The sequence below is a fragment of the Osmia bicornis genome, chromosome 11 (assembly GCF_907164935.1).
Source record: "Osmia bicornis bicornis chromosome 11, iOsmBic2.1, whole genome shotgun sequence".
In the NCBI taxonomy this organism is placed as follows: domain Eukaryota; kingdom Metazoa; phylum Arthropoda; class Insecta; order Hymenoptera; family Megachilidae; genus Osmia; species Osmia bicornis.
In genome coordinates, this window is record NC_060226.1 from 8,000,961 (window position 1) to 8,027,226 (window position 26,266).

The 26,266-nt window shown below is 36.9% G+C and overlaps 1 protein-coding gene and 1 long non-coding RNA gene across 3 annotated transcripts in view; one reads left to right on the top strand and one right to left on the bottom strand.

Annotated features, from left to right (window-relative positions):
• Positions 1 to 26,266, bottom strand: part of LOC114873934 (furin-like protease 2) — a 208,916-nt gene that overhangs the window by 11,357 nt on the left and 171,293 nt on the right. For both annotated transcript variants that reach the window (XM_029182737.2, XM_029182738.2), the window contains exons 3-4: positions 5,936 to 6,040; positions 2,070 to 2,273 (exon numbers count right to left, since the gene is read on the bottom strand). In XM_029182737.2, the coding sequence (XP_029038570.2) occupies positions 2,070 to 2,273; positions 5,936 to 6,040 (309 nt within the window). The remainder of the gene's footprint in view (positions 1 to 2,069; positions 2,274 to 5,935; positions 6,041 to 26,266) is intronic.
• Positions 1 to 26,266, top strand: part of LOC123988333 — a 51,276-nt gene that overhangs the window by 197 nt on the left and 24,813 nt on the right. The window lies entirely within an intron of this gene.

The window sequence follows — 26,266 nt, forward strand, 5'->3', positions numbered from 1 at the left end:
ATTTTTCTTTAAAAAATTTTAACCGACGATCTACTATCTATTATCTTCTTTTATCAACTCGACGTTAGTTATGGCACGACGTGATATCTCCATTTTATCCGCGAATGCTGATGGATGTACTACTTTGACCCGAGGCTACTATTGCCTCGTCTTTTCACTATTCTCCTCTCTCGGCGCTGCTAATTTATTCTCCGGTGAGAAAGTAAGAACGATTCGTTTCTTGTCGATACGAACGAGAAATTTGAACACGGTCAAAGGTCGTCCTTTCTCATCTTTCGTCGTTCATAATTCTCGACGCGTCGCCTCGAAAACGATCGTTTCCGGTACAAGTTAACGGTGATCGCTGCTCTTGTCATTTCTGGAATTAACGGCGGCAACGATCTATACGAGGGCGGTATTAACGATCAGATGTTTTTCATTCGAAAACAGGATTTCCGCCGCGAAATCGGACACGCCCTTCCGTAGAAACCACCCCGTTCTCATAAATATCGGATTCAATAATTATTCAGCGATTTAGGCGATTAACAACCGATTAATCGAGCAATTAAATACACATTTCCTATACGTCTGATTTATTATTAAAAACATTGTTTTAATCTAGGAAAATCTTGCAATTTAAAAACAAGGAAATAATGATAAAATTTAAGACCGTTGAATGAATTAATTTCACATAATTGTGAGATGAAACGCTTTCATTTTTACTCCCATTCTTTTATTTCGAACGTGTTGAATGAATGCAACATTTAATAACATTCTCCTATCAACTCGTACGATTTAACAAGGAAATAACAACTTTTGTTTATAAAATAGGAAAAAGCGAATCACATATAATCCTCATAAAAATAAATCTCTTTTATCCAGTGAATTTCTCTCCAACTTTTCACTTCTAGCGTGTTAAATAAGCACAGCGTTTAATAATATTTTTCTTATCACATCGTACGATTAAACGACAAAGAAATCATGACTTTTTTACATGTAGAATTTGAGGCAATTAAAAATTGACAGATAAAACTCCCAACATCGTTAAAACGTAACCAGTGTTGCGTAAAAGTGTAAAACCAGCTGAAAAACGTTTTCATCTCGTTTTCTTTCTCCGACCATATTATTCTTTTTTTTTTTTTTTTTTCATTTCTAGCGAGTTAATTCACGGTTCACAATTTCGAAACGTTCCATTTCCCTTGTATAGCGCGCCTTATTCAACTATACACCGTCTAAATTCAAAGGCGTGTAACGATACGAATGGAACTAATTCGGTAATAATTTAGGCAGAAATGATATATCGTGTTTATCTCGATATACGTGAAATTAATTAACTTCTCTAATGGCCACGGACATAAATATCCTGCAATTCTTTCGTATTCAAAACGCAGCGATAACGATAAATCTGTACCCGTCAAATGGATAAATTTATTTGACAATGCTAATGGAACTTTTCGATATAATTCAAATGAAATATTTTTCATTCTTTTCTTTTTTTTACAAAACTGACGGATGGAACTCGATTCATCCATATGCGTTATTCACGTCGTGGTTTCATCCCCGTAAATCTACGAATCAAACATAAATATTCGATTACACCGGCTCGATGTAATAACTGAATGATCGCGCCCGCGATTTTTGTACCGATTTATTTATCCAAATATTTTTTAACAAATACAGGCTAAATTGGATTGTTTTTTATTTTGCAATTTCTGGAGGGATGGACAACCTTCATAATTTTTGGACCATCCGTTGAATTTCATAGTCATTGCCTTTTTTACCTAAGGAAAGTTAAAGCTCCTACCTAAAGAAAATTGGTCCATTTCTTCCGAAATTATCCTGTCAAATTCTAAGTTTTTTTTTTTTTTTAATACGATAATTTAAATATTTGAAAGCGATCTAAAGTGTCGAGGTAGAGACGAAATCAGTAGAAATTGAAACGGCCTTAAGATGAAAGGAAACTAGATCTCGAACACGTTATAGCTGTTATCGGATGTCGTTAAAGTCAGCTACGTCGAGGAACGTAGCAGTCTCGTCACGTAGTTGGTTTTGGTCGGTTCTAAGGTAGCAAAATCGAGAGGTCCACTTACCAGGTACCACTGTTCCTTAAAGAGCGGATCCGTGAACAGGTTCTGAAGAGGTACGCCTCTATTCCTTTGTCGATGGAACGTGGTCTGCCTAGGACGTGGACCAAATTCATCGAAAAACGCCGGATAATCGGCGAAAGAGAACGAGGTGGGCACAAAGTCCCTCTTCTTGCGTTTCTTTTCGTGCTGTTGTTGGAACCATCGCACCTGGAAAAACACCAACGGATTTCTCTTTAGCAATCTTCCTACATGGATTTCGGAACTAAACAATTCCGAAGTACTTTGCCAAAGAAGAAACATACACGCGTGTTTCTTTTACCTGTTTATTTTCAAGATAAATAGTTCAAGAAATTGATTTATTGGAATATTTGAAAAAAATATTTGACACATCTTTTTATCACCCTTAAAAGGCTATTACTCGTGAAATTTTACACTTTGTAAATTCAATTTTAATATTCAATATATCCTTTCCCAAAAGTTTTACAATTAATTACTTTGAGCTAACTTAATTATTGTTTGATAACTTTGTCTTTGAAGCCGGCCAAGAGCAATTTATTGAAATTGAAATGCATTTAGTTTAATAATCATTGCCCGAAATATGGAAATGTACTCAAAGCTGTTGACCTGTTCCTTGGTAATGCATAATTTTAAATAACATCAAAGGCTATTCAGTCATTTCATTTAACTGAAACTAATGATAGTAGTGTAGTAGCTCCTTTGCCTTTGATGGGTTGCTAATTTACAGGCATAGTTTCGTTCATATTCAAAATTGCTTCCACACGGTAAATAATGGAATAGAAATCTAAAGTACATATTTTGATGAGAAAAAAATATGTGTGTATATTGCATTGATTAAGTTGGGCATTGATTATTTCTAAATCAGTGAGTCAATGAATCAGTTTCAGAATTTCAGAAAAATCTTTTTCGAGAAATTTTTTTCCGAACAGAGCTTTTCAATTGTAAAATAAACAAACGTCTGTAATGGAAATAATGCCTCTTCGAATGCAGGCTGTTTATAATGCACGTTCACGTATCCGCTTGGGTGCGACCGTAGGTGGGTGGGATTATTAAAAATTTTACATGTTTGCGGTTACGGGTCAGGACTTTTTTTTTCTTTTTTTTTTCAACCACCCCCTCCCCATACGCGCAATCAGCCAGCACGATTTATCATGGAATATGCAAGCGTGCAGCGGCGAGCAGACGAAAATTCGCAGAATATACGGATCCGGCCGTATGGCGCCTTGTAAACGGTTCCATCAACGTGAAGCGTTTTCGTGGTCGAGCTTTAACTCGACGGAGCGTGAAACGCGTGACGCCTCGGTCATCGTTTCATTCATATCGCCGGACGATTCGACGTTAAAGCCTCGCCACCGAAATTCACGGCTCCTGAATTTTGGCCAGTCTCCAAAATCCCTATGCTAACTAGCGTTCCGGGCCGATAAGTGTCACGCTCGTCTACCACCACTTGGGGGAAAAAAAGGGGAACCCAATTAGCAGAGCTCCATCGAATCAATGCTAATCAAATCTGTGATTTAAATATTTATTTATTTACGCGTCAGAGCTTGATGGCCATCGAGTTTATTACCTACTACGTTTTGTAAATGTCGTCCTTTAGAAAGAAAAAAAAAGGGTGACGTTGCATAACATTATTTTCCAAAATTAACCAAAAATATTATTTCATGCAGAATCAGGATGTAGGAAAATTGAGATTGTACTCTGGTGATTAGGGAACAAAGTTCCTACTTTATCAAGCAAAATTACCACAAATTTGCGCACACGTCAGGGTGATCGACAAGCGTTCGATTGCATCCCATTAATCGAAGTATCTAATTTAAAATGCGCGCGGTGACATGTGCGTGTCAGGGTTACCCACCGTGTGACAAAAGTTATTATACGCCAAGCTTGTAATGACGTTAAATGATTTGCTGTTTGACGGCAAATCTGATTAGATTCCACGTAATAACCTCCCCGTATAATCTGATTGTATGCACCTCTTTGGTGTGCGACCACGTTATACACTCCTTTCATTATTCAGGATCACGGTCTAACAATGTTTCGTAGATCAGAAATTCTCCTAGCATTAAATATTGGCGATGATGGGTCATTATTTTAATTTTCGAGTTTATATTTCAATTTTAGAAGCAATAACTAAATACATACACCCAACCCTTAATTCACAGGGTATTAATTAATTTTGCAAAAGTATTATTTAATTTCTTCTCAATTAGGGGGTTGAAAAATTCTTTTTATATTTGATTAGTAGTCGAGTTTAATAACGTTATCTAACATTTTTGAAAATAATCCAATATTTATTAAGATCAGCTGACTCCGTCTAAGCCCTCTTAGTTACACTACTGTTTTCTTGATTATTTTATGTGAATTCCAGCAATCGTTTGGTTGTAAATACGCGTTACGTATCCGTTCTTGAAACGGCTTCGGTATTTGTCGAATAAACCTTCTCAGGGCCGTTTCATTGGTGTCGACGAAACGCTTTATCGGCGAGAAATAGACAATGTCCGTGACTGGAAAGATGGTGCAAGCACAATATTATCTCCGGAAACAGGCTGATATTTTACCGTGTCCTTTTTCCTCATAGTCTCCCTCGCCAATTGGATACGTTCATTCTCAATGATCATGCCGAGTTTCACTGTTAAAGCTATTTTTATGGGGTAGTTCTAACGTAGCAAGTTACAGTTGAAAGAGCTCGAGACGAAAACGATCGAACAATCGAAGAAAGCTTTAATTAAAAGACCTTTCACTTGTCTTCGGTTCAGTCAATCTTCTAACAAAGTGTCCTTTTTATTATTTAAAAAAAAGTATCGATCCTGGGAATAGTTTATCGTCCTGGAAAAGCAATTCTTTGATTTAGAATATTTTTATATATTTCTTTATCGAATTTCGTCGTTGTTTGGTAACTGTACATTATCGTGCATGGTAGGTTTCGAAATACCTCTGCCAAATTAGGCCATTCCAGACAATATATTATTTATACTATTTAAACAATTGCCTAATTTATCAGAAGAATTACCAGGGATAATGTCAAACAAAATTAAACTATCTTTTAAATAAATTACAGTAGATTAGTAGATGTACAAAATGGACTTAATTGGGCTTCACGGAAATCGATACCTCGTGTGCAACGATAATTAAAAGGTATCCGTATAGTAAACCTTCCGAATTTATTTATTGTTTGGTATCCTTGATGATTAGCAGACTTTACTTTACACGTTCCATTAATTTCTGCCTGTTTGCAACGAAGGGTCGTGTTTTTCAAGCTAACGCGCGGAAACTAAATTACACGACAGGATAACGAATTCTGTACATACGAAAAAGTTATTCCATATGCATGAAAACATCATTTAAAATATGCGGGAATTATAATTCCACGTCACGTAAGAATTTAAAATTCATTCTATTCCGAGTCTTTCATTAACTTAGAATCCTTCGTTTCTCGCTATGATATTTCCTGCACGATTCTTCTATGTTTTACATTTTGTGTTTGAAAAAAATTATACAAAGCAGAAAATATGAATATTTTTGAGTATATTTTAAAAATACGTGTCAAATATTTTTTATAATAATACAAAATATATCGCATTGTTATATTCTTCTTTAGCGATTCGTAACAAAATCAACCACTGTAACAGTAGCTAGTGTAATCACGTGGCTGTGGTCGCGAGGAGGCAGCGTGCATTAAAGCGTGCAAGGAGTAGTAGAAAATTAGAACGTCGGGGTAAACAATGCGCGTTGCAGGATGACAGACACCGTGAAATTACGTCGGTTCTATATTTTGCACCTGTGCCAGAGGCTGGCAAAGTTTGATGAGCACGCCTTTGCGAGTCCGACACCAAAAGATGCATTCAACTTACCCGCGGCTCATCTCTTAGCGTCTTGTGATGCGACTCGCTGTTGGAAAGGGATCGTTTGTGAAGTCGTTTGTCGGCGAACAGGAAGTATTCCTTCAGCGCACCAATCTGCAAATGAACGGAAGCTTCAGTTAGTTTCGTTGTTATGTTGCAAACGTGATGAACAATCTTCGTTCGATTCAAAAAATTTTCCTTTTTTTTATAGTGATTGTCAAATTGAAAGTTTTCTAACAGTAAATTCATTTGGCAATAATTTTAATTTTCTATTGTAACTTCAAAATAATTAGATTCCACTTTTGCCAAAATGAATTTAAATAATAATTCCAGCTTCAAACCGCAGTATTCATTAGCAATGAAACTCGTATATTATTTCAGAGAGTTTATGATTCGTAGAAAACCATGCTTTGTAATTAAAACTGTTTCGAAAATATATTTACATTGGAGGAAATATTTAGTCATAGCAAATTAACTAATTAATTTTAATTAACATTAGGGTAAAAGTAAAATTTCAAAATGAAAAATAAGTATCTTTATTAAAACATTAAGTGAGACTTTTTAATAGTAGGAGTGAATCGATAAAAGTTAATTATAATTAGGTAAATTGATTATTAAATACATAGCAAATAATATTTTCATTGTAGGAATAAATTTCTGTTTGATCGTTATCGAGAACATTTTCCATGTATTATCTTTCATCGGCGAACGCGTATTTCCAACGAAATAATTTTCGTAATTGTGAAATCAATTAGATTGCAATTTGGATGCAATACACATTTTCCGACTGCAGATACATTATGATATTAATATGAGGAACTGATAACACTTCTCATATCAAATAAACGTCGAACAAAAATTGATATGCATTAATATTTTAATGAATAGAGGGAAAATTTAGAATTTTCAAGGACGTAGTTCATCTATAAATTCGTATCGAGTGCAATGGAAGTATTTCAGTGTCAAACCATTCAGCTTACAGCATCTTTTAAAATTTAACGAAGCTGACATTCTTTTTATTTTCATTCTCATTCACCATGAAGAAATTTAAATGGCAATTTCCCACGAGATGTACCTTCCAAAGTGCTCGTCGCGTTTCTTAATGGATCCTAATGGTACGTTTAAGGAACGAACCAAGGTTTATTTGCGAATTCCGCAAACGGGATGGTATAAAGACTATCAACTAGAAGAGAGCACTTTAAAAGGTATATCTATTATCTTTTCACTAGTGTTAACTCGATATCATTCAACGAGATACAACAATGAAATCGTTCTAAACAATTGCTAAAAATTCCTTCAATAACTCCAGTATAATTTAAATTTTCAAATAAATTATTTATCCCAGGGGATTTTTCGAGGTTTGATAGTCCTAGTCCTAGTTGTATCGAGATCTGGTGAAAAGTCAGTGAAAATCTGATTTAATTTCTTTTCATATATTATTCAAGGTGTAGTTAAGGATTCGTTATTCTTAGCTAACAAGTTCAGAGATTGTTGATATTGATTGTAGATTACTGTTCACGCATCAACTTCTCCAAACTAACAATACAGTTTGAATTATTGATCGTCTATTGGTTTGATTGTTCATCAACAATCCGTATCCTGTAGATTGAACCGTATCTGGAAACGGATATCCTTCTGACAGACACGATCTGATTCAGATAGTTAAGCATTATTGGTCCTCGTTGTATTAGGATATTAATTATTGTTACATCAAATAAGGATCTTTTTATTTATTTCTTCAAATATTATCTATTGCTACACGTAGCTTACGATGTAAATAATAGCAGTGAAAATTTCTATAGACGGTTTCGATGGGTCTTGGCTGGTTCCGCGGCGAAGTCGTTACAGTTTTTCAGAGGACCGGATAAGAATAAAAACGCGAGCCAATAGCGAATCGTTGGCTTGATTTCCCAGCGTGCACGGAAATCCATTTCGCCAGCTAGCGGAAGCGGTTTTGAGAAACGGCGATATTGTTCTCGAACTCGGGGCTGACCTTTCGTCGGATCTTCGAAATCCTGACTGTGGTTTCTCAACAGTCATGCTACCTCGCCTCTAGGAACACCTACGTTCCGATGCTGCAAGCAATCCCGAACGGATATTCCCTGCTGACCGAAAGACGACCGGATACGAGATATCGCGAGCGGAAAACGGAAAGCGTTTCGAATAATGCGATGGGGAAAGAAAATGTTGGAAAAGAAATTATTTTGTCTAGTGTTAATGACAGTAGGTTATGCGAGTAGGATTAATATTTGGGAATTTATTTCCATATTTTCTTTATTTTCTTAGCTGCCAGTCTCGAATTTTCATTAAAATTGTATTAGAAATTAGAAATGGTATTAGAAATTCTTTCACTCATTTAATCAGAAATACTTTTATTAGATATTCTGACTAATATCTAAAGAAATAGTTTCAAATTAAGAAAATGAAAACGACTCCCACACCACGGGTCATGGTGTTGGTTAGCAAACGCGAAGGTTTGGGATCAAGTGAAGGTAATAGGAAGTCTATGGAAACCCCAGAGTTTAAAGTTGGTGGGTAAGAACGGAATTTGTGTTAAGTGCAGCATGGTTAAGCTTACTCCCCGAGGGGTAGTCGGATGACCTCCCTGGAATTCGTGTGCAAATAACGACGTAGAAAAGATCAACTAAAAGAATTTGTTTAAAAAAAAAAATTAATTTTAAGCTCCGTTATTTGAAATTTTATTTCTTTTCGTTTTTCGTTTAAAAATGATTAGCTTGAAGCGTGAATTTAAATTTTTCAAGCTCGTGAAACGGTGTTTGATGAAAAAGTTGCATGCAAGCGTTAGTTCCCACTCGTTCGACGAAATGTAGTACTTATTTTCAGCATTTATGTTCCGAGTGCAACGACCATGTGATCGGTACACGTTGAATGCGAAACCGCGAAAGCTTCGCGATCGGCAAGCTTGCACTTGGGCGATTCTAAACACGTAGCATCGATATCATGGCCCTCACCCTCTTTTCCAAAGCTGATATAGGCAACCAGCAGCCACGTTTCACCTAGCACGCAGCTCGATACATGGAGGAACGAGAAGCGTGCTAGCTGACTAGCGAGAATAAAACTGTACTACTGCGATACCCGATAAATCAGCTCGTTTTCTCCTTCCCTTTCTTTTTCACGAATTTCTTAACAATAGAGTTTCTATAATCGCATTTCCTGTAAACGGTAAAGGAAAACGAGCTTAATATAACGAAGTATACACGGTTTTCTACTTAACTCCGGTTTCCTTAATTATTTTTCTTTTTATCCTCTGTTTAATATTGTCAGCAATTCATAAAAAATTGCAATTCTTAAAGTGATTATAATGAACGGATTCCACTGCATATCAAAAAGAAAATTAGGCTATGGGGGTGAAGATCCTCTTGAAGATAATGCTTTTTTCTTTAACGAGACAGCGAACGATACCAACAGTACAAATTTCTCTCTATGTATTTCCTTGAATTGGGAATGATCATTTACGAATTGAATTGCAAATTAATTTATAATAAACATTTCCTTTGATATTCGTTCCGATTAAATCAATACCATTGAAATAATAGTACCTATGCTTATTTAAAGCAGATTGTAATGCTAAATTGTTAATCGAGTGCGGAAATAATCGGAGCAAAGTTGATTCGCTTTAATTGTTCCCCGTTAATTTCCAAACCAATAAATTTCACCTTCCATTCAGCGCAAGAACAATCTGTCTTTCATAGTTTGAAACCGCAGAAGATTTGCTCTTGCACAATTAAATCCATCCCCTTTCCAAAACTGCAAGCCTGCATCGATCGGAATCGATGTCGCGTGCGGGGCCAAAAAATCCCCCGGGAACCCGGTGGCAAAAGCCGAAGAGGAGAAAGCGAGAAAGCGTACACACCCACGCACACACAAATAAAGGAAGAAAAACAAAAAAACAAAAGCCAGTGATTCGTTTGCGATTTCTAAAAACGTTTCAAAGTGCGTTGAATACCGTTCACCGCGTCCATTTAAAACGATGATCACTTCGATCGATATATCGAATCGGTCACACGGATATTTTTACTTTTCGCGACACGCTTTGCTGTGGTCGCGGTGGTCGCGGATTTCGTATCGGCACAACTGTTTCGACGTAACAATATCGCCATCAGTTAACATTCCTTGCATCCATTGTACCCTGTCCGTTTATGAATCCGACACACGCGATCAATCGAAAAAAAATACAAGGACCAATTTGATGTCGGATTTTTTATTTTGTATCTCTTTTTCAATTTTTCGAAATTTCATTACTTTGTTTCATCAAATAAAAAATTAAGAAATTCGATTAAAAACCTACATTATAAAATCTAATTGCATTAATGATAGTCATTAATGATGATCATTAAAAGGAAAATTATTAGAAATAGCTTCGTGGATAGAATTCAATTTTCCTGAAATTTCATAATTTCTGAACGATAGAAAAGATTTGATTTTCCTCAAATTTCATAGATTGTAGAATGATTGGATCCTTTGCTATCGAGCAGAGATTGGCACACACGTACCGAGCCACGTTCTTGCAGTTAATAATAACCAGATTATCGATGTAATTGGCAGCGGAAGATGATCTCGTTCATCCGTGTTCGTTATGGGAGCAGGGTAGAGGAAACGATGAAAGTAACGGATACTTATAACGTTAACACGGAGCAAAGAGCCGGGCTTGCTAAGTTAATGCATTTTTCACGGCGCTTATTAACGCCGATGGCATTATGGCGCGCCACGACCATAAGGAAATTAATGTCCGTAATGAGAACATCTTTGTACACGTAAAAGGGTAATTCGCGCTAAATATCGCTCGTAAATTCTTTTCCTTCTTACACGCTAGACGGAGCTAACAATGTATATTATTAACTATTATTATTTCATATCCATTTGGTGTAATTTTAATAAAACAATTATCTATTTGAATTTTAATTTATAATTTAATAATGTCAGCTTTGTGACATTATTGCATTAATTTTGTATAATTTTCAATAATTAGATTGCATCATTAAGTTTCTAATTTATATTATTACTGGGTTAATTTCGCATAATTTTCAATTGCTTCAAATTTGAATATTATATGCATAATTGGTTCGCAGTATAATTTTTTAGTTAAATAATTAAATCAGGGTATCATTTTGATAGACCATGACGGTGGAAATGATGGTGGCAATCAAAATTTGGAAATTCTTTGAGTTGTGCCACCATCATTGACAAAGAACGATATGTAATATCACAAAATTTGTACACGTATCGAAGTCGTACCAAAAGCGATATTGCATTGCAGGAGTCGAGGGAAATACCACTGGTTTACCTCGCGATAATGTCAGCTTACAAACGATTTGATTGTCAGCAACGGGGGAATAGTTTCTTATCGTGAATTTTTCATCAAATTTCGAGCCATAAAACTGAGTGAATTGTAAGAATAACTTCGGTTAGAACTGTCTTTCACGTATCAAATTGTAGGTCGGCTCGGTCCCAAGAGCACACCTGTGTCAACTTCAATTCTAGATGTACAACTTTCAGGCACGCTAACATAATCGAGGCGTGACGTGAAACAGTAAAGGAAGTTAGAAAGCAGACACAAGTGGTGCTAATGTTGGAAGAATGAAATAACTGAGCTGAATTCTGGCTCTGTTCAAATACCAAGTAAATTGTCTCGAGGAATAATTGCGACAGAACGTTAAACCAAAGATTCTGTAGCGGTTCGCTGTGATACAAAAGCGAAGAAACGAAAAGACAGAAAGGGGAAACATTTCGTTCAAGACCTTCTAATTTAATTAGTTGTTGCGCGTCGCGTTGCTGATTTAGAGACAGAAACTCTGACACGATTTCTGCGCACAAAAGTGCTTTAGAATATCTCGACAAGCGCAAGGTACACAGAAGATTCGAAACGTAGCCTAAAAGTTGTTTGCGTATCAAGAAAATTGTGTTAAAAATTCGTGGTTTCGGTTTGTCGACAGCAGGCTGAAGGGTCACGAATTGAAGCCCGTTTCAAAGTGTCACCGCGTACCGTTGAAAAATATTTACCCCTCCAATTTTCCAACGAGCGAAAAGTTCGAACGAAACTCGCGCAACTTACTTACCTCTATACTTTTACCGGCATACGTCCTCGAACTTAAATTACTAGGCAAAAGTTGACTGTTGGAAATCGCGGAAAGTAATGTATCCATATCGATGGATTAAAATTGCGAATGATAAAGATTGAAATAATACAGACTTTCTAACAAGAAAAGGGTGAACGCCTAAGGGTGTATAATCGAGATTGGTCACGTCGATGGAAAGTCAACTATGAAACGGGAGCATTTATTGTTATTTCAAGTTTCGTGATTGGCACAGGGATGAAGTGAAGTTTAAATCGATCCGAGAAAATTTAATTTTATTCCTCGAAACAGCCAAAACTAATAAACGTAAATTTACAAGCAATCCTTACTCGATCCTCCTCTGAATGCAATCCTTTTTATTCGAAGTCCAAGGAGAATTTAATAATTCTTAATTCATTGCAGCGATGCTCGAAGCAATCGGTGAGAAAGATTAAAAATACAATGAAAGGTCCTCGCTGGGTGCCATTTCTTTCCTCTGTCTATTTTCTTGTGTTTTTATCTTCTCATATATTGGCTTCGCCATTGTATCTCTTGTTTCTTATTCTGTAGTCTCTATTAAAGGAATGATGTCTTTGAAACTGGAGAGGTTGTAAATCTTTTCTATGTTAACAGTAGAATAGAAAATTGAAAAATTTTCAAAAATTATGGGAACTGTAGTTTTCTTTTAGAAAATTGAAATAGTGGGTGAATTGAAAGTTGAAAGAAAAAATTGTCCAAGATGCCATTAAGGATATTTTTATTTCTAAATTACAATAAATAATTAAGACACTCCAAAGAAGATGAAAATAGGAAAGGTTAATTCCCTTTCTGGTCACCGTTCTTTGACCAATTATCTTCCCATGAAAACGATGGAAAAAAGATAGGAAGTCTAATCCGAAATGAAAAGAAATTGTCTTGGAAAATAGCGAAGGTAAATTCAAAGAGCGTTTCGTTGATTTTTTGGTGGGACGTTAAATGGGTGAGAGCAGCACGAAATCTCGTGTTACAGTCGAAATTCTCAAACCGCAATTTACCCTATCTCTCTTTTCTCTAGCTTTTTATCTGGTTTCAACGTTCTTTCCTGACCGTTTCGAGCCGTTTCCTCGTAGACTGCTTATCTGGTCGTTTCGTGCGGTTTCGCTTCCGCCGATCCGAAACAGGACTCATCGTCAGCTTATTTGACCCAGGCTGCTGATCGATATTTAACATTCGAGGCTGGGAGAGATGCTCTTCACTAATCTGTTATTGGAATTAATACCTCGTCGATGCTATTGATTAGAGGTGTTGCTCTTAATAAGTAGGTTCATATAGTAACAAAACGTTGTTGATAATTAAGTGTACTAATAATATCATTAACATCCATATTATGGATGTTCTTCATTATTAACCACCCACTGATGTCTAGGCAAATTTTGTCGTTTGGAAATTTTGATATCATCATTTTTGTAATTATAAGGGCAAGAACCATTTGTCTTGGGAGAGCCTAGGGGGAGCTTAGGGGGAGCCTAGAAAGAATCTAGGAAGAGCACAGGAAGAACCTAATGGAAGCCAAAGTTAAAACCTAGAATCTATCCTAAACGCCATTATTTTTCCATTTCCCTTTAACTAAAAAAGGCCTAAGTTACATCCGCGAAATCAGGGACCAATCAACGCCTAATAAAAATAATCAGGCCAATCCTGAAGAAATAAATGACAAAGTTATAAAAATTGAAATGAGTTTTATCGTGAAAAAAGACAATTTATTTTATTTATTGTAAAATTCCGAGATAAAACAGCTTTGGCTGTAAATACTTCTAGATTGAAGGTACATACTTTTAAAAGGATTATCGAAGGGTCGATTCGAACCAGGATCGTAGTAAACGACTCTTTCTTCAATGGACTATTGATTCCTTTTTATTTCGTTTTTATGAAGCCACTTATTTTCTGTTTATTGTTAGCCCGAGACCGCTCATTTCTCGTTGAAATTCAATTCCAAGACTGAAGGGATACGAATGAACAAGACGCTGGATTTTTCTTACGTTTCATCGGGAGGAGAACAGAAACGTCAAAATATCGGTGGATATTTTATTTACTCTTGGATCTCATTTAGTTCGATGCTCTCGTTTCCTCAACGATAGTCAATTCAGTTGAATGAATAGAATGGTTATCGGTATTTCTCTCTGAATGTAAAGAAACTAGAAGAAAGCGAAGTAATTTTAACCCTTTGAACCATGGAGAGAGCCCCAATTTTCATTTAATTTTCAGCTTCATATTATTTTTATTTTCTAAATTCTATACTACTTCTTTAAAAATTATACCATTAACTTCAAGCTGATATTTTTGTATGTATTTTGCAAATTTGGTTCACGAATGATCCAAACTCGATCGTTCAACGATTAAAGCTAATAAGAAGAAATCAATGAATCAATCAGCCCCGCAAAGAGCAGCCGTTTTAATCGATATTATGCGTGGAGAATGCTACGAGAAACAGTGTATGTATACGCTAATCTGTCGATGCTCGTTTGAGGTAGCGTCACGACGCAAAGCATCGAGTAACTAGGAAGCTTCGATCGAAAGCGGTTTACAAGCGAACCGAAGAACAAGCTGGCTCGAGTGCTGTGTAGTGTTCTTTACACGATCTTTTATCGGTCTTCTGGCAAAACAGCCAGAGATAGCTAACGATCTCTGCCCTTCTCTTTCCCGCCCTTTTATCGTGCGAACGAGACAGAACCTAATGACCGGAAAACATGCTTCCCCATGGTGCGTCTCATTCTTATTCAACCACTTTTTTCCACTCTTCTTTGACGTGGATCTGTGCGCGGATTCAAGCTGGCACAAGAGTGGTTGCAATCGTTGGCAGAAATACTATGTGCATTTGTGAAGCAAAACATCAGTCAAAGAAACGAGACGCATCAAAGGTTGTGATTTAAAAAAGAGAAGTTGGGGAGATTTTTAATTTGTTGTTAGAAAATAAATTTTAAATTGACGACCGGCTGGTTGCAAACTTTTGCGTTTAAATGCGACAGCTTGTGCCGTAACTTGAAAATGTTGACAAATATGCCGTCGAGAGGAGGTCAGACATTTATCTAAACTACTTTGAAGAGTACACACCGCCATCAATCTATGTGTCCAAGTGTTTCGAAAGCGTTATGATATTACCAGCGAGCCAAAGTTGCAAGATCTATCAAGTGGATGACTTTAAAAATCAACTTCCTATCCAACCTGAAGAATATACATCGCCTGCTCGAGTGTTTATCAATATCAAAAGGTATCTCCGCGATGTCGATATTTCCTTTTTATTGAGATTGATAGGTTTTAAGAACTTTTTTTAAGAGGCAGGAAACGACCCACTTGCAATATAAACGCTGTTTGAAAAGTGACAATCATTTGAACGTAGCAGGTTGAAAAATAGTCGAACTTTACTTCGAGGGATACAAAATTTACATTTTTCATATTCTGATAATATTCGACAAGAAAAATTAAAAAATGCAAGTGTTGTCCTTAATTTGACTATGAGATCGATCGTTAATTTAGTTTGTTGCATTTCGCTCTACAGGTAGGTCGGGAAGAAACGTTTTGTAAGGGGATGTAATCATGACCGTCTTTTTTGTAGAGAATGAAAAGGTAAAAGGTGTGAGCCCTCGATGTTAGGTCAAAGGGTGAATGAAAGATAAAACGGTGTAGCTTCAGGCGCATGACAGACAATTTCCTTCGAGAGACGCCCTCGAGACGAACGATGCTCACGATGCGTGTCACTTGCAGAATGCCAGATCGAAAATCAATTTCCGGTAAACGAATCGGAAAACGAGGATTTGATGCGAACATTACGTATAAACAGAAATGGTTTATATCGTGTCTGATAGGTAGAATTTATATCATTTTTATATAAATTATACAATTATTTACAGACTCACGATCACTATCGGATTTAATTAATTTCTGCAAAAATATTTAATTACCTATATCGACACTATTACGTTAATGGTATCATAGTCTAAAAATGTCCAACTGCCTTTCTCTACCGGGGAACAATAGCGATCATATTTTACACAGTATCCTTTACAACCGCATTCATGGTTGGGTAATATGCTCGAAAGAATCATAATATAACATGATACGGTATAACAATATAGCCTAAAGATATACTATAACGTTATTCATAGCGTTACTTCATGAAAATTTTATGATAATAAATTGATGAAAGGTTTCGGTTAAAGCGGGACAATTTTCCTGTTCGATGACTTATAAGAAAATGAATTTTATTGCAAACAATATTAGCTTTCTTTCAGCTAAATAAAAAAAAAATCATAGTTGGTTACATTCTTGTATCTAGTTATTTATTCGGTATGACATTCAATTTGAAACGGCAGGCGTCATATTTAAAAAGGCCGGCAGTGAAAAGGAAAACAAGCTTTTCAAAACGCGTTCGATTCCGAGTCGATACGTCAATCCGTTTCCGAGAAGAAGCTTCTGAAGCGAATCGTTTAAAGCTTACGGAAAGCTGAATGGCAACCGAAATTCCAGGAAATGGTTCGACCTATTTCATCCTTCGGGATATACGCACAGGGTGCGACTAGCGATAGCGAAACAAAAAGGGATACGCTGACCCAGCTACCGTCATTCAGCAGAGGCTAGTGCCTCGTTCGGGATAGGTCAATGGAGGGATACTCGAAATAAATCCAAATGAATCCAAAGCATTAACACTTTTAGTGTTACCGTAAAATCGCAGAGAATTAATGGAATTTTTAGAAACTTTATAGGATAAAAACTGCTTTTAGAGCACAATTTTTCAATACAATTCAGTTTGTTTCTCGTCCGGTAAGAAAGATAGAGTTCCATTTCTAAAACTGTCGAACGCAACAAAAGTTACCCACTCGAGGTGATTGCGATACAACTTCATATAAAATTTCATCCATTCGCCATGCAGCCTGCCAGCTCTTTCCATGAAATCAAATCGGTTGTTTCGCTTCCTCTTTCCACCGTTCCTCCTCTATTCCCTTTTCCTTTCTCGAAGGAGCTATATTAAATTGAGCGAGAGCGAACAAATGACAAAATGGAAGAACGAATCTTGAAGCAAAGTCGGCTGCAAGGCAAAAGTAAATAGATAAAAGACAAACTCGATCGTTGAAGACGATATCTTTCGAAGCGTTTGAAATCGGTCTTATTCTTCCGTGAACTTATACATTCAAACGTAATCGATTATATTTTCATTTAATACACGTATTAAATCAATTTCGAATGGTACCAAAAAGAAAATAGATATTGGGGATCTTAAGGGACCATTTTACCGTGTTGAGGGTTAATTTAACATCATGTTTTATGCAATAAATTTTCCATATCTCGAATTTTGCAACCGAGTACACGCATGGAGTACTATGCACGATCATGCAAGACGATCCGAAGTAAATGCCAAAGTAATCGTTTCGAGTGATTCGAAATCCCCGAAGCATCTTGGAGAAGTGGTGTAAGGGCCGATCTATCCAACCTTCTAGTCCTTTTGCCGTCCCTAGAGTGCAAGTACGCCTGGAGCATCTCTATTTGCATAGATTTACATGCTCGGTAACCTTGCCGGCTCTATCCACTTGCATACGTCTCCCCTTATTCACAAACCTTTCGCTCACAGCTATATCGGCTCTTGTTCACTTCACAGATTTTTCAAACGTTTCACCCGATTTCCAAATCTTCCTACCCGTTCCCGGTCACTCGCCGCACGACGTAACTGTGATTGTCTTGAATGTTTGATGGGATATAAAGCGACGCGAGTTCGTTGAATATTTATCGTTTAAAAGCGAAACAGCTGAAATATTAACAGTGAAAAATTGCTCGTCCCTGTTTTCGTCCTCGATCATGCAACAATTATGTTGTCTCGTGTAAAAATGATCGAATTTGATTATCCTTGAAATTTCTGTTCATTTCACTTTGAAATATTTTTCTTTTCCCATTTGGGATTGGAACGAGTGCAATAGTTGCATAATTGATGGAGTTACATTAATGCTATATTTTTGCCAAGACTATACTCTTGCCTATTCATACTCGGGCGCTTTCTTCCATTACAAAATGATTCGAAAAATGACGAGGAAGCAATTGGGTCAGATTAGACGACAGCTTCGTTTCGTTTCGTTTCGTTCAACTGAAATTCACGCCAATTGGAAAATACGAGTTCGCCGAACCCAGGTTTTCCGGGAAAACGTTGCACGGGATTTCAAACTGGTTGGCCAGTGAAAATTTACGACGACGAATCGTCGATAACCCGGTTATTCTCGTAAATGGGAACATGGTTTGCAGCATCAAACGAAGCCACCCTCGAGGGTCCAAAGATATTTTTTACGTGGTTCGCGTGCCCCGTATCAAGCAGCGCACGGATACTTTTAACGCGATCTGAAACGTTTGTTCGATTGGTGCTCCGAAAATTGGAGAAAAAAATTTCCAAACGTGGACCATTCAACCGAGAGCGAAATACCGTCGCCCTTTAGCTAAGCAAAACAATGTTTAAGTTACATTGTTTTATTTTGTTTGATTGATGTCACGCATTGAATGCGATGCAGCAAGAAACTCAGTCGCCTAGACGAGGAAGCAGTGGCTACAGCTTTTTGGAATCGCTTTGAGAGGCAAGAACCACGAATCATGCAGCATTCCAGGTCACTGTAAACAAGGATTAATAATCCAAGTACAGAATTCTCGTTGAAAATCGTCGACCAAGAGCGTACCCATGTTAGCATATTGCTGCTGCAATATTGTGATGGTCTATTATTAAAATTTGCAACGCGTCATTCAACTGCAAAAATGCAACTCGCTGCATTTGTCTGAGGTGAAAAATTTGCATGTCTAAAAAATGAATTATCCTTCGTGTTTTGAACTTACAATATTTCTAATTACAATAAAAATTTTCATCAGAAATTCGATGGAGTATAAAATGCAATCATGCGTCGTCTTTCAATCTCTTCAAATCGAATCACCGACATAAAATTTTCCATCCAGCAAGAACATTGATTCGACATCAGTGAAATCGATGTCAGGAAGGAATATTGAAGAAGAAACACGAAGTAGAATAGAAAAAGGAAAATGCTAGAAGAGTATCTACAAGATGAAGAAGGGCTCGTGGGAGGTGAAAGAGCAAGGTGACTAGGTGGAACGTACGCTCGATTACGAGCTCTTCGGGTAAAAGCAAAGGAGCATTAGCCATCTGGGCGAAGAAATCGGGCAGTGGTGAAAGAACTCGACATTGGAAGGAATAACCGTGGAGAAAACGGAGAGAAAAGATCGTAAAGCTCAGTTTCGCGTTGGTTAAAGTCAAGGAAGAGGAGGAGCTACGTGGCTGGAACAAAACCTGGTAAACTTTCTCGCGTTACTTTTCAACGCGGTTGTCGTTCCGGAGGTTGCCAAGGGACCGCCAGTCGAGGATAGTTCTGGGTTAGGTGACGAAACGGCCCTGTGATTTCGTCGTATGGAGTTCTAGTTGCGAGCTTCTCTGATTTATGAGACTTCCTGTCCGCGCCTGTGCCACCACGGAATCGGATCAAAGTGGAACGTGTTCGGTGAAACGCGAACGTTTTTGCATACCGATGAATCCGTTCCAGAAAACAGTTCCAGAGAAAATTTTCACGGCAAGGGACAGTTTCAGTGATTGCGTTGAATAGAATTTCGAACGATTTCTTTGCAATTAGTGATTTTTTATAAATTCTGTTGTATTTGAGCCTTTAAGAGTTCTTCTTGGTGCAAAAATTCAAATTATTTCTAAATGAAATAAAATAAAATTTGCATAAGAAATATGCGTTCATTTCGCGAAGAAAACTGCTAATCATAGTAATGCACCGAGTACAAAGAAGCGACACTCGCGAGTAATTAATTACTTGTTCGCTCCTCCAGCTGGAAACTAAATCTCTCTGAACGTCATATAACACCGCCAGTCTGTTTACCTTAATTAAAAATAAATCACCTCTCTGTTTTTCATTAGCCGACGCGTAACACCCCCTCCGTTACGTTAATAAAAACATTTTCGTGTTTTTATTTTCATTGATTACGAGGTAAGAATTTTGTTTAAAATACCTGTCAGAAATATCCGCAGCTTTAACAAGATGAAATTGTAATCAGAATAAATGAACTTAAATTAATTAAGCTTTACCACGACGATGGACGTCTGTACAACCATGATATTTCTTTTGCATTTATATTAAATTTATTTTAAAAAATGTGCACAGATTAAATTCGCAAAAAATGGATTATTAAATGACTAGATAAAATATACAAATATAGATGGGTAAAAAATGAGGTGGCAATACGGATATTGATTATAATTTTAATTAATTTAAATTGGATTAAATGGATTAATTGAAATAAAAAGATTCAAAATTTATTACCGTCAAATTTGATCCAAATTAGCAAGCCAAATGAAAGAGTCAAAATGAAAATAATAATCCACAGAATATTCAGAATTAATTACAGAAATAAATTGCATTGTTTAAGCTTCATTTCACATTATTTGAAGAAAAAGTATTATCGTTTGAATATGTGTGATGACGAGATTTTCGAATGATCCCGTATCCTACATCATTCCGATTTAAATCCCCATTTAAGCTTGCCTATTACCAATTGAAAATCGATTACGTTGCTCATGCGAATCCTTCGACATCACGAGAACAAATCCTCATATTCATTACATAATTGAAACAAAATGAAAGTCAAGAATGAATGCGTATTCACGCAAAATGACGATTAGCAGGTGAAAACATGCTTTTGTTTTAAAAATACCAATTAAACCGCATTGGTTAGTGGCTTGGTGTATTTGTAGTCAGTTTCAAATGATTCGATTCAGAGGAAAAACCGATTGTACCATCGTCACAAATAGAAATGCCAGCTATAAAGTATCAGTGTGAAACAGCTCGGTCTGCTTTATTGTTATCCTCGAAGCATTGTCGCCAAAAACAATGATGCTTCTTTTCGTATAAGCAATTATCACCGCCACTGCGCTTCTCTGATTAATTACACTGAATTGATTGTGCCTTTTCATAGTTCGGACTGTTGAAATGAAAATTTCCGAATAAATAAATTTATTTATATCGTAATCTGGTTCATCAGGACCCTTTTATAATTAAAACTTGAAATCAATTTTATCAAAGAATCCTTCGGTTATCGGTGACAATGGAGAAGACAAAAAAGACGAAAGAGAACGAAAGGCTGTAAGTAACGACGGTTTCATTTTTCTTCAAGAATTTTATGCGTCCCCGAATCTTTCGACCACAAAGCAAGAGAAATTCGTAAGAAAGTTGTGGCCATTTTCTTAGCATCCTGTGAGGAGAAACTTTTTAAGCCCGACGAGAAGTATTAAGCGAAAAAAGGCGATTTCTTTCGCTTCCTCGTTTCGACGGACTCTTTTAATCACGACCGAACGGTTCAGCAAGTTGCTGCAGATGAATTTAATTATCCATCCTTCCATGCCGATGATTTAAACTTAACTAGCGGCAAGTTTTCTCCCCGATAGAAAGAAAAGAACGAATCACGTACGTGAATTATATTCGACAAACGATCGTGAATAAAGATCATCATACTGCATTTATTTAATTTATGCAGATGATTCTAATAAATTGATCACCTCCTGTAGGCAACCTTACCGAATAGATTAAGGACAGCCCCTATTCTTTTTGTCGCTTCTTTTTCGCATCTCATAAAGAAAGAACAAACGCATCAGTGATTATTTTGGCACAGAATGCTTTTTCTTTTTCTCCCCTTTAACGATAAGCCATGCGATCGAAATAACGCGAAGCAGAACAAGGGAGGACCGGCGAGTTTTCAAGCCGCTTTAACGCGCGGCAAACAGCCAAACTATTCCAGAGCTCGACTTTTCGCGTCTATGAAACCGATGATTCGTTCATTCATGCGTACCGTTTGTCTTTCATCCCTTTACGCGTTCCAGTTATTTCATCCCCTGTGACGTACACGCGAATATTCATATTCCTTTCAACGAAATCAATCACAATTTCACCAACGACAAACATTCCTGGTCCTATTCTAAAACATAAAAGTTTTGCAAAAATTCAATATCCCTTTTCATTTTACTTTCGGTCGAAAGGCGCGAGAATTATTTTGTACAAGTTCGTTCGTACGTACAAGTGGTCGTTTCCGTCTTTTCGAAGTGAGCTGTATTCCATTACAATATCGGTTCAAACAATGACTGGACACGGGTGATGATAACGTCGGTAAGCATTGTACTACTCACTCGAAATCGCGTGCTCGATAGAGAGTTCCGTGTTCCATCACGCGATATTCTGTTCTAGATCGTCAGCGTTAAAATAAATATCTCATCACGCGATTTGACGAACTTCGAATAAACGCTGAATAATGGATTACTCGATACCACGTGTTCCATTTTCAACGCTCTATATCCCAACACGCGATATCGCGTGCTCTATCGTAAACGCCGTGTTTCGTCGCTAAATGTCTCGTCACCGAATATCGCGAATTTGGAGTAAACACTAAATAGAAAATTCCCCGATACCAGCTGATCTAGCGTTTCGAGCTCTATGATCCATCACGCGATATAGCGTGGTCTATTTTCAGATTTAACCGGAATTCGAATGCTTTATAAATGAAAATAATGGTGTTAGCAGGAGCAAGGAGTTACGAAGCTCCTTTCCTCAAACATTTTCTCCGCGATAAACGTAAGGTCAAATAGACGTAGCAATTACGCGTTTCAGCTAATGAAGCAATCTCCAGCTCGTCCTTGTTATCTCGTTGTATCCGTGGAGCAGAGATGTTAGCACGTGGACGCATGCTCGACGGATATTCAGGCATCGAGACGATGGAAGATTTCCCGGGGGCCCCCTCATAATTCGGATGTGCCCCAGAGGGGAGGGAGAGCAACGAGCTCTGGATTTTGGACGCGAAATTTAATAGGTACCTTCGTGTGTCACAAGAACGTTGAACCAACGGTCGAGCTACTCTAATAATTAAATTCATTTTCATGCGATTGCCCAGAGGGTTGAACGCCAACTGTATCCCTACTACAACTCTAACCAAGACGGATCCACGTGGTCCCTGCCTGATACCATTTATTCCTTCCGTTTCTTTTAATTTTCTACTTTATCCCGGTTGTAAATGTAATTTCGTCCTCGGCTGTAAGATAAACGAGTATTTCTATCGGCTCCCAACGAGTTACACCCTGTACTGGAAAAGATTCGTTTTAATTTGCGGACCATTGGTCTTTAACCCTCTTAGGACTAACCCTTTTAACTTTCTTTCTTTGAATTACAGTTCCGGGTAATACAAAGGAACGGAGCAAATTTCTTAGCACATTCCTTTCTTTCGAAACATTTAATTTCGTTTCAATTCAATTCTAAAATTCTAACACTCGAAAATTTTTTAAATCCGGTACTAATATTCTGATATTCTAAGAGAACATTTTGAGATATAAATATCGAGAATCGATAAGAAAATCTTGTGTAATGAAAGATAAATAAATTTATGCGCGGTAAGGAAATTCAAAGGTTCGGACGAAGAAAAGAAAAGAAAGCGATAAGTAATGAAAAATAAGTAAGTTCGTGGGAGGAGAAATTGAAAGAAGGATTCGTAAAACGATCGACACATTGAAGTGCTTTCAATAGTCTGTCGCGAGCAGGTAAGTCTCCGGTAAAGGAGCCAATAATGAAAATCACTGCTTTCACGATGGTAGATTGGTTCACCTTTCAAAATCACGCGTTAGTCTCGTTATATCGGGCAATTGGTTTTTGCACTCGTAGAGCAACGCAATATTCTATCGCGCGGGACACCCCGAGAGACGTTTTCATCCACGGTAGTCGTATTAAAAGCTTAAGCTTTAGGGCATGTCGCGTTGAAAGAAGAAGCAATTTCATATGAACCGGTATTGCTCGAAGATTTGTAGAGTTCGTGTGACTTGTATACAGGAAAGCTGTTCTTTTCCCTACAACGTCGACAAAGATATCCCTTTGTTGTCAGATTCATTTTCAGAATAGAAATCTTATAAAGGAAAATTCTGCGATTGTATCAAAAAGATTTGTATTCATGTTTTCACGTATGTCGCTTGAATATGTAGCTTGTGAATTCCGAAACCCTCTTATGAAAATATGTAAAGCATACATTTATTTTGTAATTGCTTTTCCCTTTTTTCTTTCATACTACGTTTATTATGCAAATATTTTGCATTAAATTATTTCATACTTAACGCATATAAAATTTTATTCCATGACAAATTCTACATCTATTTCTACGCCAATTATCACTGATTATCAGTGAAGAAAGTATCTCCGGTGGTGGACAGGTTCCAGGTCGGGGTTGGAACGACTGGTAAACGTCTACTTATTCGTGGGTGGATTTCCGTATGGAGTTATAGAACCGTGAGCGTGCGTGGAAACGCGAATGCAGAAAGGAGAGAAAACCGTAACCCGATGCGGATTGTTAGTAACGTTCCGAAACTCAACACCATGTTCAATTAAAGCGAAATGAAATCCCGGTTTAGAAGCTGCGATAGCCGCTTGTTACGTCGTCGACAAGCTGCACCAGTGCGGATTCGAGACACGTAACAACATCAAAGTAAGTGGAATTATGTAGGGCCAGGATTAAACGTTTATACCGGTCATATTATGAAACATTTAACATTCGGATATGTGTAAATTAGAAATGACAAGGGTATCTCGTGTCTCTTCGTTAAACAATTTAATTTTTTCGTGGTCAAATGAATGTTCTTCTATAAAAAAATAAAATGGTACATCTACTGCTCGTCGAGTCTTCAATCCTTTCACGAAAACCAAGTACATTTTACCTTTGAGTGTTTAAAAAATTAATTTTTGCTATTTCTACTTTGGCTATCGATGTATTAATTATTTAAAAGATAACGGCAATGATCAGTTGTTAAATAATTAATAATATCTTCCTTTTTCATCAACAGGTAGAAAATTGTATTTATCGAAATTGCCTTGATTGTGAAAATTTAAGTATTTAAAACACGTTGGTGGAACGCGTTAACGGGAAGTCGTTCAATGAACTATTCATCGATAATGCTTGAAAATTAATGTCGTTCAACTGTTCCAGCACGCTTAGCGGAGCGAAAAACGTCATTTTAAATGCGAGGCATGCATGATAACTTAAATTCCAATACTACCCTTACGTATTATATCTATGGATTGTCAATAAATTATTGGTAAATATGGTACACATTTTAATTGCGCGTTCATTTCAATTCAACACAAGTTGCTTTTACTTATTACTCGTTCATTTTGATACAATGAGAGTTGATGATTTGTTTCGAGATTTATCAACACCATGAACAATAACACGTAAGCTTCATTCTCTTATTGATTATCGGGAGTTTAGGAAAATTCCCGGTGGACCAGAAGTATCTGTGAAATATTTTTTCAAATACTATTTTATACTGCAGCAGCATCAAAATTGCTGGCTTGCCTAAAATTTCATTCCAGTAGAATTGTCGTTTAATCTCTTTCAATCGCAACACTGTATCAGATTTTCGTGCGTTTTATTTCTTTTACATTTTGTGCATATGAAAAACAATAACACGGATAGATTTCACGAATAGTTTCAGACAATACAGAATAGGTTTAGACAACTTGATACCCGCATGTCAAAAGCCTTGTTATTCTCTCTCACGATATATCTAAATCTCTGAAAAAAAAGAGAGATAGGAAAAGCTAAAATCAAATGAAAGTTTGATACTGTTCCAGGTTACGTACCGTTTCGAACGAACCAATCCCGAACTAAATTAGTTTTTTCCCCCATATACGATTCAATTTTTGCCATCAACAGTCACGTATTACGTTGCGAGCTTGAAACCACATCGTTTCCCATAACGCAACGCTGCGTATACTTTCGTGTTGTTTGAAATTAACTTTCAGATCGCAACACGTTCAAACTCGTTATTAAACGTAAAATGTAATTTTATTACATGGTTGGCTGTAGAATCGCAACCAATTCAAATTATAAAGCCATTCCTGGGAAGAATTCATTCAAACATTCTACTCGCTAACATTTTACATTAAAATTCCAAAATTTTGGGGTTACACTTGCAATCAACTCAGGTTTCTCGTCCCCTAATTGGGGAGGGTTGGACCACCTATCTGGAGTAAAATTTTATTTCTAAATCGCTTTTAATGTTAATATTGTCAAAAGGAGGATTTTGAGAATTTCTTCTTCTTCTATATCGTCATTTTCCTCAGGGAAGCCCCTAATTTGATGGCGAATGTATTATTTGTTCTGAGCTATTAGCAGAGCTTATAATATTATAGCTTGTAATAGCAGTGCTATATAATTCTATAGCTCTTGT